The 13722-nt window shown below is 44.0% G+C and overlaps 1 protein-coding gene across 3 annotated transcripts in view; it reads left to right on the forward strand.

The window, feature by feature from the left end:
- arhgef3 (Rho guanine nucleotide exchange factor (GEF) 3) overlaps positions 1–12166 on the forward strand; it is a 102496-nt gene extending 90330 nt beyond the window's left edge. For all 3 annotated transcript variants that reach the window (XM_010882084.4, XM_010882087.4, XM_029114286.2), the window contains 8 exons: positions 1584–1760; positions 2807–2869; positions 3188–3284; positions 3480–3556; positions 7024–7281; positions 7389–7559; positions 10781–10967; positions 11158–12166. In XM_010882084.4, coding sequence (XP_010880386.2) covers positions 1584–1760; positions 2807–2869; positions 3188–3284; positions 3480–3556; positions 7024–7281; positions 7389–7559; positions 10781–10967; positions 11158–11549 — 1422 coding nt within the window. In that variant the 3' untranslated portion in view covers positions 11550–12166. The remainder of the gene's footprint in view (positions 1–1583; positions 1761–2806; positions 2870–3187; positions 3285–3479; positions 3557–7023; positions 7282–7388; positions 7560–10780; positions 10968–11157) is intronic.
- Positions 12167–13722: the final 1556 nt, after the last annotated feature.

Consider the following 13722-nt stretch of genomic DNA (forward strand, 5'->3'; position numbering starts at 1 on the left):
CACAGAGGCCAGACGTTTCTTGTAGTTGGCCACCAGGTTTGCACACATCTCAGGAGGGATTTTGTCCCACTCCTCTTCGCAGATCTTCTCCAAGTCATTAAGGTTTTGAGGCTGACGTTTGGCAACTCGAACCTTCAGCTCCCTCCACAGATTTTCCATGGGATTAAGGTCTGGAGACTGGCTAGGCCACTCCAGTACCTTATTGTGCTTCTTCTTGAGCCACTCCTTTGTTGCCTTGACCCTGTGTTTTGGGTCAATGTCATGCTGGAATACCCATCCATGACCCATTTTCAATTCCCTGGCTGAGGGAAGAAGGTTCTCACCCAAGATTTGACAGTACATGGCCCCGCCCATCGTTCCTTTGATGCGGTGAAGTTGTCCTGTCGCCTTAGCAGAAAAACACCCCCAAAGCATAATGTTTCCACCTCCATGTTTGACGATGGGAATGGTGTTCTTGTGGTCATAGGCAGCATTCCTCCTCCTCTAAACACGGCGAGTTGAGTTGATGCCAAAGAGCTTGATTTTGGTCTCATCTGACCACAACACCTTCACCCAGTTCTCCTCTGAATCATTCAGATGTTCATTGGCAAATTTCAGACAGGCCTGTACCTGTGCTTTCTTTAGCAGGGGGACCTTGTGGGCGCTGCAGGATTTGAGTCCTTCCATGGCGTTGTGTGTTACCAATTGTTTTCTTGGTGACTATGGTCCCAGCTGCCTTGAGATCATTGACAAGATCCTCCCATGTAGTTTTGGGCTGATTCCTTACTGTTCACATGATCATTGCAACTCCACGAGGTGCGATCTTTCATGGAGCCCCAGACCGAGGGAGATTGACAGTTCATTTGTGTTTCTTCCATTTGTGAATAATCACACAAACTGTTGTCACCTTCTCACCAAGCTGCTTGGCGATGGTCTTGTAGCCCATTCCAGCCTTGTGTAGGTCAACAATCTTGTCCCTGACATCCTTGGACAGCTCTTTGGTCTTGACCATGGTGGGGAGAGTGGAATCTGATTGATTGATTGCTTCTGTGGACAGGTGTCTTTTATACAGGTAACAAGCTGAGATTAGGAGCACTCCCTTAAAGAGTATGCTCCTAATCTCAGCTTGTTACCTGTATAAAAGACACCTGGGAGCCAGAAATCTATCTGATTGAGAGGGGATCAAATACCTATTTCACTCAATAAAATGCAAACCAATGTATAACATTTTTGACATGCATTTTTCTGGATTTGTTTGTTGTTATTCTATAAAATTATAGACTGATAATTTCTTTGTCAGTGGGCAAACGTACAAAATCAGCAGGGGATCAAAAAAAATATTCCCTCACTGTAACATAAGGGAAACCATTTGTTATATGCAAAGCTTGTATATCTAAAGTATGGCAGGCATTAGACAGTGGGTTTAGATAGAGTTTTTATTCCTGAAGTAACAGTGTGCTAGATTCGAACCCATGCTGCAGCACTGCATTTGCCACCAGACCACCCTAGGAAGCCTGGTGTGGGCTTTCCTTTGTATTCTCTAATGCTTTTCTGGGTCCTAAAGTCCCACTGCAACCCTAAATGTCTTTCTATCCGTTCCACAGCGTTCCATCAGCTTCCGCAGTGAGACTCGGACAGAGCCAGCGATGCCACCCAGACCGTGGACACGGCCGGCACCCCCTGCCAACACCAAGCGCCGTGACAGCAAACTGTGGAGCGAGACATTCGATGTGCGGCTTGGACACCAGACTCTGTCATCCAAGGAGATCAAGCGTCAGGAGGTGAGTATTATTTTTTGACTCTGGTTGCTAAGACACATCACTGCTACTTAGATGACCAATGCATGCAGTACATCAGACTCTACTGATAATCAATATTGAATTAACAGGATAAAAAAGGAAATTCCATGCTGAACACATGCAGCAATTCTAATGTGACCTTGTTTGGCTTGTGTAACTCACACAATGTTAGTCTTGTAACCAAAGAGCTGGCTGGTGGAGAGCTACTACCAAAATATTGTTTATCAGAACATTATGATAGGGTGATGCATATTTAAAAAAGTCTGTATCACTAACTCTTTAAATTTGACGTCTATACCAACAAAGTGCATCTCCTAGACTGCTTAAAAAGCTTTAGATTGAGTGCCCAAAACCAAGAAATACACCCCCTAGCAACTAGTCTTAGGGCACATTCTGCCATGTAAGCGTTGATGTGAAAACCCAAGATGACTGGCTGATGGAAATGGGCGGCAGGAGATGGCAGGTGGGATTAGATTACATCCCAGCTGCTTCTTTCTCTGTTCCTCAACTCTCCCAGTGCCGGAGGATCAAGTGCTATATCACTTCACAGTTTTCACAGTTCCAATTAGTAAGGCCTGTCTGAAGCATGTCCTGCTCACCCTGCACTTGGACTGGGATCTCCCCCCTCTCAGGCCACACATAGGACACTTCAAAGGACAGAGGGGATTCCCAAGCGAATCCAGCTAACCACTGGGAAGTATTGAGTTTTAAGGGGGTCATTGAGAAGGTGTTTTTCTTCTCCATGTGCACAGCAGAACTCTGGGGGATAGGTCATTGGGCTTCCAGGGAGGAGACATACTGAAAGCTCATCCTGTTTGTAAAGAGCTATCTGTCTGCAGTTTTTGTATTGTTGTAAAAAACTTATTTTATACCTGCACTCCTTTTCAAAGAAGGAAAATAATGAAATGTTGTATTAATTGCGTTTTCATATTTTGAGGTGATAAAATGGCTTGTTGTTTTCCAGTGACCTGTTTATGTGCGTTCTTTGTTTAACCATCCTGTCTCTCTTCCTTTTTGTGTGTTCACAGGCAATATTTGAGCTTTCTCAGGGGGAGCAGGATCTTGTTGAGGATCTAAAACTGGCCAAGAAGGTACAATCTGCCATGTCCCATTTAATTGAGCTTGTTATACAACCTTGGTCGTGAGCAAGAATTCCACAGAGTATATAGTGTGTGTTCTGGTAATGTGGGTAATTTGTTTGTGCGAGCCACCTTAAGCCAGGGTCAAAGCTTCTTTTAGTGAAACACTTTAGATGTCCATATCACAAGCAACCATTATAGCACTCTAAAACCATTAGGGAGTTTTCAATCACTGTTGATTTAGACTTTCACATGAATAGTTGAATGAATAGTTCTGGTTTGCTTTGCTATTGTTCTCACTCAGCATTCTCTATATTTCTGGGCCTGAAGGCATACCATGATCCAATGCTGAAGCTCTCTATCATGACAGAACACGAGCTCAACCAGATCTTTGGTACCCTGGACTCGCTTATTCCGCTGCATGAAAGTAAGAAGGGGCACGTACAAAGGATGAAACATAGGAAATTGCAAAGAAATGCAATTCCTCACACAAACACACAAGTAAACACACTGTTCCACATTCACAGGCGCTCAAACACACACACACACACACACACACACACATATGCACAATTCAAAAAGCTGTTAGAGTTTAAGTTGTATCCTCTATCTCCTTCTTAAGATCTGCTAACTCTACTGCAAGAGGCCAGGAAGCCAGACGGCTCAACAGAGCATGTGGGACACATCCTGGTGGATTGGGTAAGGCCATCTGCCTGTTGTTATAGTGCTGTTACTATCAAACTGTATGTACAAAGCTTGTTCACAAGGCAAAATCGAAATACTATGTAAACACTTAACATCTGATTGTAAAGGTAATCTGAACAAATTCTTAAAAATCATGAGGTACAGTTCCTCCACCTTGTTGAAGACATCACTACCCTGAATGTAAACAAACAGCAATAAATGGAAATCAAGCTGGTTTGTGCTGCACCACTTATTTCTGGAAATTATGTATATTATCTATAGTTTAAACAGAAAACACCCAGTGTTAGTAGCCCCATTTATTAGAGAACTTATGCACAGAAATGTACATACAAAGTCTTCGCATTAAGTTCTGCTCCTCTGGGGTAACTCATTGCCATCACATGATCATCTATACGATACTACCAACAATAACATCAGCATAATATTATTAATAATAGCAATCCCTATAGGCAATGAGCAATGTATATAGTATCGATCCCCCTGTAAAGGAAACACAGAACCAAGCAGGTGGAGGCAGGGGTGGTGGATGGACTTGCCCCTGCATGCTAGTACGACAATAAACATATTGGACTGAGTGAGTGACCTGACGATTAAGTAGAATATAAAACCTGACATTGTGATTAGAGTGCTCTGACGTCGGCCGACATGTCACTGACCAATTAGCACTCCGGTTTCCTGGCTGAACTGGCTACACTAATTTATTCCAAAAGTATGGAAAACTGCCCATGTGCTGCAAGGGTGGTGATGCTATTGACCTTGATACTGTTGAACTATCGAACGATTAAAACGTAGTAGCAGTAACAGTACTGTTCCCAGGGCTACAACCAGATTTAGATTTATTTTAAATGCAGTTGTCAGCTAAGAAATAATTCAGATGTGTATTTAACAAAGACTCCACATTTTTTGCTAGGCATGACAATTTGAAATTGTACAAGCCTCTTCTTTGTCAGTACTTCATTATGGTGATGTGCTATATATGAATGCCTCAGCTTCCATACTAAAATCTCTAAATGCAATCTATCATGCAGCTTTGCACTGTGTTCTGAAACCTTTCTATCAGTACCAGCATTAAAATTTGATTAGCTTGTCTGTTGGATCGGACAACATGGGCCATGACCCTGTCGCCGGTTCACCTGTCAGTGGTCATAATGTTATGGCTGATTGGTGTACATCAACAAGTTTGTATGTACAGTTTTAAGGTGGGATGTTTACTCATCCAAATTTACTGTGTTAATTTTACAAATGTTACTTTTTTCTTAAAAAGTAAGCAAATACAGGTTTGTATTTTTACACCAAGCATAATTTAAAAAGCTTTTTACTGTTGCATAACAAGCAGGGGAGAAACAAATTGACAACATGACAATCCTCTGTGCATTTACATGACAATACAGCTGTAAAATGTATTGGCCAGGAATAGTTGGACCGGTTTTGTTTGGGACAGAATGTGCTTCAGCCTAAAGGCATTGGCATTTGTTCTGTCATCATTACAATGTTGTTTTGTTGGCAAACTGGCCTTTGACAAGCCTATTCGGAGGAAGGACATCAACCATTCAGAACATGAAAATGTCTTGTTTAGGTTTTTTTTAATTTTTATAGTGTATCTGGCTTATGAAAACAGTTTTGTTTGGCTCCCATAACTTTGTCAGTTGGTAGCTCTGGTTCACACACCCACACTACCAGTTTTTTACCTGTACTAGTGTGGAAAAGTAAGAAACAGGCTCTATGATACCACAGACTGAAACATTTCTCAGAATATGTGAAGTGGCACTTAAGCTGCACACTTGGCACAGAGTTACTATTAGGCTAGTTCTACTGTACTGTGAAGGGTGTTAGAGTCCCGGGCTGTTTGGAAGTTTAGAGATACTAAGTGGTTTCTCATCTGTCCTACACCTTCAATCCATCCCAACTTCCTGTTTACACAAGGTAGTTGAGGAGAACAATGTGTGCCTGAAAAGGATGCGTAGAGCCTCCTCTACTTCAACTTTGTTTACAGGCCCTAGTCGTCTTCTCCTGTGAACTCTGCTCCGCCATGGAAAAATGTCAATGCAGTTGCGTAATGGAGTAAATATTTTCCAATTCCACTTCCTCTCCACGTTAGATGGCCTGATTTAGGCCTTTATCTAATTATCTTTAAACAATTAAAAGCTGAAACAAAGACCAATCCTCTGTCCTATGTTTCCTAAAGCTATAACCTCTGATCAACCAAATGTGAAATGGAGCTTCAAAGATCAAATAATGTCTTTGGGGTTGGGGCAGGGATAATAAGGTAATTGGTAGTCATGTTCTTGTGAAAGGTCGACAGCAAATTTCAATATAATGCTCAGAATGCAACATAAATGCACAATTTCAAAGTTCTCCTTGTCCCCTTAATGGCATCAGGCTTAAGGTCCATCCACTGAGGCCCTCTCCTCCCCTGCAAAAAAGGGGAGGCGAGGATTCCAGTAATAAAGAAAATAGGATTTGAGAAAGAACCACTGACTCAGTTGTTTTAGTTGGTCATTCTCTTGGCTATGCAGAAGATTATACCAAGAAAGCTTATCTGATTTGTTTACTTGGAAGAGCATGATTGATGTTAGAGCCTCGATTTCCCCATCATAGCCCGAGGGCTGGTTATGGCTCTTATCTTCAGGCCTTCTGCCTTGGCTTCGCATGACATTATGTTGAGTGTAGATGATTGATGAGTTTAACTGTACATTCCTGCCTGCCTCAAGAGCAGGGCTCTTCATCCACGGCAGGTGTTATTATATAAACCGTATACAGTGTGTTCAGTGGCGGCAGGATGACCTCAAGAGTCCCTTTCCGTAATGTCCTGGTTCTCAGAACAGCCAGATGCGCACGTCCACACATACATCCACACTGTCTGAATGCCAGGGAACCAACAATTGCACATTAGTTGATTCATTCTTACAATATGTGAGGCAAATAAGGGGATATCAGTTGCTTACTGTGTCCAATATTACCAAACAACATGTTCATAATGCTGTGTTGTATAATTAACACACAGTATGTTGTTTTAATAAGTGACAAGCATTTTTTTTCAGGACATTGCATACACAACTCTCCTTTCCTTGCTGCGTATCTTCACTCTGTGTGTAGACATCTGTGTGGCTCATGAGCTGCACCAGCCCTTACCCTGATAGCTTTTGATGTGATGCAGTCCAGGTACACTGAAGAGCAGTTTGACGAAGGACCTCCAGCACACTGCTATTAGCGAAGTCTGCTCAGTGTAAAAAGACTTGAGTGTTTGGTGAAATGGGAATGCTACTCCACAAATCAGTAATTTACAGAGGTCTAAGACCTGAAACGTTTGCATAATAAACAAGTGATACATGGCAAGTGGCAGAAAAAAATAAACTGACTCCATATATCTGTCTTGCTCTCTCCTTCTCTCTCTCTTTCACTCCCTCTTTCCTTCTCTCTCTCTCTCTCTGTCTCTGTCTTTCTCTCTTTCTTCCCTTCAGCTGCCCTGTCTGGACTCTTATAACTCATACTGTAGTAACCAGGTGGCAGCCAAAGCTCTCCTGGACCATAAAAAACAGGACCACAGGGTGCACGACTTCCTGCAGCGATGCCTGGAATCTCCCTTCAGCCGGAAGCTGGACCTGTGGAACTTCCTGGATATACCCAGGAGCCGGCTGGTCAAATACCCACTGCTTCTCCGAGAGATCCTCAAACACACACCAAATGACCATCCGGACCGACAGCACCTGGATGAGGCCGTGAGTGGGCAAAGAGACTTCTCATGCACACACGCACACATGATGTAAACACACACACACTCACTATATCGATTTCTCTCTCTCTCTCTCTCTGTCTGTCTGTCCAGGTCAGCATGATCCAGAGCATCGTGGCAGAGATCAACACACAGACAGGCGAGTCGGAATGTCGCTTCTACAAGGAGCGACTCCTCTACCTCGAGGACAGTCAGAGAGACCTGCTCATCGAAAGCTCCCGTGTCCTCAGCTGTCACGGCGAGCTAAAGAACAACCGAGGCGCAGTGAGTAGTTCTGTCATAACAAAAACAGAGTGGTGCGACTGGAGGGGGGAGGATAAGCCTTGGTTAATCTGGGCCAGTATGGCATCCGGCTTCAACAAGGGCAGCTTCATTGAAGCCAAGTCCATTTTGAAGTGGTACATTTTCTCATGATTGGCTGATTTTCCTTCTGAGGAACCACTTGGACGCATGCTAATGGGGTCAACTGGAGGGATCAGCCAATGATTTTGGAAATCCTGCCCAGTTGAGCCGCTTCCAAGTGGTGGAAGCCCTCCCCTGTCTATTGATAAACGTGTTCTTTCCCAGATCTCTTTCCATCTATACGCTGTAGTATTTTGTGGCCGCTCTGAGTTGCTCGGCAGGTTAAGGTTCTGTCACTCACCATAAAAACATCTAAACAATATTGTAAAATGACACTGTAACATCCCATGGGTGCAAATTCTTTTCATTTACTCACTAACACCTCGATGCTAGCTATGTCGGCTGACGAAAATCAATGGATAGAAGAAGTCTGTTAAGAGGGGGGTTTTACCTTACTCCCGTATTGATGTGTGAAGGGCTTCTTAATCCACGCAGTATGCTATGATCAAGCCCTTTGCTCATTACCACTATAGCTCCTGACTTTGGCCCTGTGTGGGTAATCATTCCTGCTGGAAAACATCTACTCGAGGCGTGTCCACCAACCTGTGTTTGTATACATCCTTTTCTCTTGATTAAGCCTTTCTAGCTACATAAACCAGCAGGTGACTCAAAACCTGCCAACCCCAACCAGCTGTAGCTCCAGACAGGCTAAGACAAACAATCAAACTATTTGAAGGATTATTGAAAGTATTTTAACCTGAAAGGCAACCAGAGCAGGAATGTCATTGGTGTATGAGTTCCCATTGGAGGTCTGCAAGGTCAAGACAAGAAGGCAGATCCTCTGAAGCATTCAGTCACTCACCCTAGTCTGTCAAGGCTGTTGCACAAATTAGATAAAAACAACATTCTAAAACCACAAAGTATTACATAAAGCATATTATATTCTAAAGCCGACAAGGTGAAGAATCTGTCATTATGCCCATTAACAAGGTCTTTCCCCATTAGTAGTTCTGGAGCATCTGTCAAATGAAAAAAATGGGAATTTGTTTTTGAAAGAGGATTGTGTCTCTATTCAAATGGAAGGACACGCCCTATACCATCTCTAGATGGTTTGGAATGGCTGTCACTGGTATGGCTTCTAATTAAATTAAATGTTAGAAAGAAACATGAAGTGCATGGCATAGCGTGCTTTTAGGAAAAGAATATCACTTGTGATGGCAGAGTAGCTGTTTAGGTTCTGGCTGCCGAGATGAAAAGACTCACACTGTTAGTCAGTAGGAGGGTTCGTAACATTTGTTATACATTTCCCCTCCTACGACCAAAGCTTCTAATTTGGGTTTTGTTTACCCTGTTTGCGCTTAACTGTACAAATTGGAATCACATGGCTGTCTCGTCAGATGTTGTGCATTTCTAATTTCATCACTTTGTAGTAGTAGTAATCTTGCGGTTGCAGTTTTGACATGGTTCAGTTCCCACCATCACTCATGTTTCAGACCAGCAGTAATAAGAGGCTTGTAGTGGTGTGGAGGGAGGGGACAAGAGGAGAGAGGGGGTGTAATAACAGGAAAGTAGATTCAGAAGGCTATTAATCATGCATTGCTAGTCAGGAACAGCCTGAACGGCCTTTCAAGACTGTTGGGAACAAACACAGAAACCACGTAGCCATTATTATTTTTTCACAGTTGACCAGTAAATCCGACATTAATACACAGGAAAATAACTAAAGGCGTTGGTCTGAATATCTGCACAGATATTTTGCGGTGACGTGTATGAGGAGGGAAGGACCATGGGGTGTTACAGATGAGATGAGGTGAGTCAGTGACATGACGGGTCATTGTGTTGTGCTGACTCAATGAATCTGTTGAGGCAGATGGGGAAACGGTGAAACCAGACAAAGACAGTGCTCTTTTTTTTTTGTCTTTTCATCGGGCTGTGACCTAAACCAGCCAAGTGGAACGTGAGGGTCTTCATAACAAACCCACTTTAAATGTACTCCCACACCGGTCGTTCTGCTCCTTTATCTCATACATTCCATATCACACTTGTATCCAGTGTTTTATTGGTATACATTTTGTATCCCTCTTTCATCATGGCTACTACAGCTTTGTCATATCATAACATTTCCCAATGGATTCTGGAGATTTGAAGATGCAAAAGTCTTCCTCCAAGGCATCCATGCCAAGCTATTCTGCCTTTTTTCCCTACACTGCTCTTCCAATCAGGAAGTCAGGTGTTTCAATGAGTGTGAGGGCATGCTCACTAACCTGGCACCCTTAGGCCCGCAGGCACTCAAACAACTGTTGAAATCCCAGCTTACAATACCTCCCTGAAGGAGTGGCTGACTGTGCTGTCAGCTGTTGACACAGTGAAGGCCCATACCTAAATCATGATAGTCAGATTGGTGTTACAAATTGAACCACTGCGCCACCCGGGAGGCCTTTCTTATCAAATCTCACAATCTCTGAAAGGCAAATCATTCTTAGAAGTGAAATGGAAATCTTGAAAGGCGAGATCACCCTCTAAAGGAGTAGTGGGAGTCCTTCTATCGCCTTGGTTTACACTATTCTTGCGTAAAACCCTGTATACTCCCACAATACATCAACTTTGTACCACGTCCATCTCCACTCCCTTTAAACTTCTACAGTGTTTACCAAACATTAGTCCTCTTAAATCCAACTGTGTTAGTATGACGCAAACACATCACGCTCCGAAATCCAGTTTTAAACTTTAAATGAAAGTCAAAGAAGTTCTCTCATATCAAATGTTTTAAATCGGGGTCAGTTTAAAAAGCATCAACAGAAGAAACTTGTGTGCCTGGTGGTGTAAGCACATGGACTCAGCCACACGCAACAGGGGGTTCAATCCCTGTCTCAACTTTTCCTGCCTTCTCTCTCCCAATCTGTTTCCTACATGGCTTCAGGTCTGTCGAAATTAATACATACAATATATATTTTAAAAGAATCTCACGATAATTGTACATGAATCAGAGTGTGGCAACCGTGTGTTTAAAGTTAACAAACCATCTGCACCAGTGTTGCTCCAACTGATTAAGGTTCCCTTGGGAAAGAGATTCTTACCATGGTGAGACACCTGGATAAATGTGTTTTTAAACCATCCCTTCCACCTCCCCCTTCTACCTCCAGAAGCTGCACGTGTTCTTGTTCCAGGACGTGCTGGTTATCACTCGAGCCATTACCCACAATGAGCAGCTGCACTATCAGCTGTACCGTCAGCCCATCCCTATCAGGGAGCTGCACTGGGAGGACCTGCAAGACGGGGAGATACGCCTTGGTGGCTCTATCAGAGGAGCCTTCAGCAACAATGAGAGGAGTGAGTGTTTACTCCCGTACTACATTTGATTGTGAATTACTGGATGGCTTTAGTTCATCCATGGATAGGGACTGTAGTCAACGATGGCTGGTGCTTGACACCTCTGGTTTATATAATGTTGTCATTCACGTGTAATCTGCCCGGTTTCTAGTCTGTCCTCCCTTAACCTTTCCATCACTCCTCTTCTCAGCCAAGAACTTCTTCAGAGTGTCGTTTCGGAGCGGCGGACAGCTCCAGTCACACTCCTTCCAAGCCAGTGATGCCTTCAACAAACAGCAGTGGCTCAACTGCATCCGCCAGGCCAAAGGAGCTGCCGAGTCGGCCGTGGGGACCAGTAATGGTGACCCAGTGCACCCTCTGAGAACGGTTAGTCACCTGAAGCCACCAGAACCTCCCCTCTCGGGACCACTGGCCCCCCAGCTGGAGAGCATGGACCACAGTGACAGTGACTCATCCGCGGACTCCCCAGACTGCAGCATGGACATGGACACAAGCGAGGCTTCAGCCACCACAGTATTCCTTGGTTCTGCCCAGATGGACCTAGCGCACTCCAGTAGCAGTACCAGGCCAGCAGAAGTGTGACCTCTGGGGTGTTATGGACTCTCTTGGTTAGAGAGCCTGTAGGGGCAGTATCGGTGGTAGCATGGCAGTCCTCCCTATTATAAAGGAAACAGGGAGGGGAACACTGGATGTTGGACCGGAGTTGGTTTTCTTTGTTACTAAGCTCTATCTCCTTTCCTTTCACATTGTCTCTATCTCTCGTCACTACTCCATCTGTATTCTAAGTGTCTTTGAGACACATTTATGATTCTTAGTCAGTAGCCTTGACTACAGTGCATGTTAGCAGTGACTGTCTGCGCCACTGTGGAAGTCTGCATGAAGAGGAGGGAAGGTGGCCATGACAGGGACTTAAGCACAGTATTGTTGTTGTTCCTGGATTTGCTGGCTGAGTCCTCCTGCCCTGCGAGCTCTGATCAATCACTGCCATTGTCATGTGGTCACTGCATTACCACTGTGGCCTCCAAGAACTGACAGCTGATATTCTGATATATACACTGCTCAAAAAAATTAAGAGAATGTGTTATCATCACAGTGTAACACCAAGGCAATTCAACTTCAAAGATATAAGTCTGTCCAGTTAAGAAGCATAAGCGATTGTGAGTCAATGTCACCTGTTTTGGTGCAAATGAAAGTGAAAACAGGTGCACTGGAGAGGCAACAGCAAGACACACCCAAAAAAGAAAATGATTTTACAGGTGGTGGCCACAGACAATTGCTTTCTCCTTATCCTTCCTGACTGATTGTTTTACGTTTTGCTAGTGTCCTTCTCACTACTGGTAACATGAGTCAGTACGTGCAACCTGAATGGGCTACCACCTCATGCTACCAGTAGTGAGAAAGTAGTCCAGCTTCTCCAGGATGGCACATCCATATGTGTGGTCACAAGGTTTGCTGTGTCTCCCAGGACAGTCTTAAGAGCATGGAGGAGATACCAGGAGATGTGCCATTACACAAGGAGAGCTGGACAGGACAGTAGAAGGGCATCAACCCAGCAGCAGCACTGGTATCTGCTCCTTTGTGTGAGGAGGAGCACTGGCAGAGCCCAGCACCGTGCAGCTTGATTGGCGTTCACCAGAGAACACCGCAATTGGCAGGTCCACCATTGGCGTCCCATTCTCTTCACAGATAAGAGCAGGTTCACACTGAGCACATGTGACAGACGTGAATGAGTCTGGAGACGCCGTGCTGAATGTTATGCTGCCTGCAACATCATCCAGCATGACCGGTTTGGCGGTGGGTCTCGGGGGGCATATGCTTGGGGGGTCAAACAGACCTCCACGTGTTAGCCAGCCGGGATTAAATCCTTGGAACCATCATCAGAACTTATGCTGGTGCAGTAAGCCCTCGCTTCTTTCTCAGTTCCTCAGTGCAGGACATTGCACGGCTTCATGGGGCCAGAGTGCGTAGGGAGTTCCGGGATGACGAAGGCATTGATGCCATTGACTGGCCCTCACGTTCCCCAGACCTGAATCCATTTGGGAACGTCTGGAACGTTATGTATTGGTGCATGCGGACTGTCCAGGAACTCACTGATGCCCTGATCCAGGTCTGGGAGGAGATCCCCCAGGACACCATCCACCGTCTCATCAGGAGCATCCCCAGACGTTGTTGGGAGTGCATACAGACACATGCGGGCCATACACACTACTGAAATACTGAACTGAACTACTGGAACAGCCTGGGATATCAATTGTATACTTTGATTTTCGGAGTGAGTTCCAGCCCTCAATCGGTTGATTTCCCATGTTTTCCCATGACTGTTGTTCCAAAAAAAAAAATCTCAACAAATTACACAATTTACAGTGAGGATTGTGATCTTTAATACATTTCTTTCATCGAGACCCAATGTGTGGTTTAAGTGTTCCCTTAATTTGTTTGAGCAGTGTATATATTTACGTATGTGTGTATGTATATGTGTGTGTGTGTGTGTGTGTGTGTGTGTGTGTATATATATATAGATCGATAGATATATATAAATATATATATATATATATATATATATATATAAGCTACCTATCTATATATATATAGATATAGATATAGATGTGTGTGTATATGTATGTATATTGATGTAGGAATCTAGTGGACATGTTGTTTGAAACACCCAGTCAAAATGACCAGCAGAATGTTTTCAAAGACAATCAATATGATGTTGATGATGATGTTTATGTAGGATTTGGAGGGTGATTTTGTT

The sequence above is a fragment of the Esox lucius genome, chromosome 17 (genome assembly GCF_011004845.1).
Source record: "Esox lucius isolate fEsoLuc1 chromosome 17, fEsoLuc1.pri, whole genome shotgun sequence".
Taxonomy (NCBI): Eukaryota; Metazoa; Chordata; class Actinopteri; order Esociformes; family Esocidae; genus Esox; species Esox lucius.